The 2,160-nt window shown below is 47.6% G+C and overlaps 1 protein-coding gene across 1 annotated transcript; it reads right to left on the reverse strand.

Moving 5' to 3' along the window:
- Positions 1-968: 968 nt before the first annotated feature.
- On the reverse strand, positions 969-1,901 carry LOC311202479 (olfactory receptor 14A16-like; the record flags this gene model as incomplete). The annotated part of the gene is made up of 1 exon (XM_084277064.1): positions 969-1,901. One exon carries the CDS (start codon positions 1,899-1,901, stop codon positions 969-971), a length of 933 nt encoding a protein of 310 aa, XP_084133190.1.
- Positions 1,902-2,160: the final 259 nt, after the last annotated feature.

The following is a 2,160-nucleotide window of genomic DNA, read 5'->3' on the forward strand; positions in this document are numbered from 1 at the left end:
CAGAGGTGTCTTAAGGAGATCTGGACAGCCAGGAAAAGCAGTCTCTTCAGATCAAAACCTGCATGGAGAACCTTGCTCATCCCCAAGCCCAGCAGTTCCCTCACTGGCCTCCTGGGACTCCCAACACTTTTCCTGGCAGCATCTGTGCTCACAGGCACAGGCAGATTTCTCTGGCAACAAACAGCAGTTCAACATGACACAGTTTAATACCCATGAAATCTCTCTCCTCAGCTGCCTGCTACGGCCAAGCAGCGTGTGGATGTGGTCAGCTTTCAGAGGAGATTCTCTCCCAGAACAGATTTAATCAGATACATAGAAAGGTCACTTATCAACACACTGACTTGCTGACAGAACAGTTCATTAGACTTCTGAAAGATGGGATGTTTTCCAACTCTCTGAATCTCAAAGCAGGAAATGGAGACTGAGCAGCATCTGAATGACCAAAGAGCAAGTGAAGGTGGAATTCAGTGAGGATACGTCCATCTAGTCTGCTGAAAAGCTGTCCTTAGGCATGGCCACATCATCAGGAGGGGTGGAAACACCTGCATGATGATGGAGATGAAAGAGACAGACTGGAGGTAAGACAGGTACAGGGGAAGGTTAGTATTTCTTCTGCTGCCGTGGGTACCAATACTGGCAATTCCTATTCTGCTCTTGTAGGAAAGCATTGCCACTCCAGACAAGTAGACAAATGTTTCAGGAGAAGAAGAGGTGCTTGTAAATTTAAAAAAATAAAATAATAAAATAAAAGAAGGAAAAATTGTGTCCCTTTGGAGGCAGATATGCTGCAAATTGTGCATACTTTGTCATTTCGTACTGTCTGGAGCAAAGAAGACCTAGAGATACTGTGTTAGGAATAGGACTAATGTGCACCATGTAATTATAACATAGACAATCTAAAAGGAAAAAATACTTCAAAAAATTAAATCCTACTAAATAGAGACTACATTGTTATTGATATGAGCACTTTATTGCTGCTTAAAACATCCAGTCATCAGTTTCCACATGGCATCCTTGAGCTCCTTGTTCCTCATGCTGTAGATGAGGGGGTTCACTGCTGGTGGAACCACTGAGTAAAGGAATGCCACTACCAGGTCCAGAAATAGGGAGGAGAGGATGGGGGGCTTCAGGTAGGCAAACACAGTAGTGCTTGCAAACAGGGAAACCACGGTCAGGTGAGGGAGGCAGGTGGAAAAGGCTTTGTGCCGTCCCTGCTGCGAGGGGATCCTCAACACAGCCCTGAAGATCTGCACATAGGACACCACAATGAACACAAAACAGCCAAAAACTAAACAGGAACTGAACACAACAACTCCAGTTTCCTTGAGGTAGGCATCTGAGCAGGAGAGCTTGAGGATCTGGGGGATTTCACAGAAGAACTGTTCAACAGCATTGCCATGGCACAGGGGCACTGAAAATGTACTGGCTGTGTGCAGCACAGAATTGAGAAACCCACTGGCCCAGGCAGCTGCTGCCATGTGGACACAAGCTCTGCTGCCCAGGAGGATCCCGTAGTGCAGGGGGTGGCAGATGGCAACGTAGCGGTCATAGGCCATGACAGTGAGAAGAGAAAACTCTGATGAGAACAAAAATACAAAGAAAAATATTTGAGCCAGACATCCTGTGTAGGAAATGGCCCTGGAGTCCCACAAGGAATTGGCCATGGATTTGGGAACAATGGTGGAGATGCAGCTAAAGTCAAGAACAGAGAGGTTGAGGAGGAAGAAGTACATGGGGGTGTGGAGGTGGTGGTCACAGGCTATGGTGATGATGAGGAGGCCATTGCTCAGGAGAGCAGCCAGGTAGATGCCCAGGAAGAGGCAGAAGTGCAGGAGCTGCAGCTCCCGTGTGTCTGCAAAGGGCAGGAGCAGGAACTGGCTGATGGAGCTGCTGTTGGACATCTGCTGCTGTCAAGTGTGGAGACCTGTCAGAGGAGGAAAAGGCACAGTGAGTCGTTAGGGAAATCATCTTGGAGGAAAACCTCTTCCAATTCCCATTGACTCTCTGTATTCAGGAGGACTTTTGGCAGGTCCCTTTTGTGCTGGCTTGAGGAGGGTCAGCTGTGGGCTCTTGAGAACTCAGTCCTGCCTGGCAGCAGTCAGTAAATAGAAGGATGGTGTGAACTCAGACTAAATCCCCTGTGGATAGGAATGAGCTTTT

Source organism: Gallinula chloropus, assembly GCF_964237585.1.
Source record: "Gallinula chloropus genome assembly, chromosome: 30".
Classification (NCBI taxonomy): domain Eukaryota; kingdom Metazoa; phylum Chordata; class Aves; order Gruiformes; family Rallidae; genus Gallinula; species Gallinula chloropus.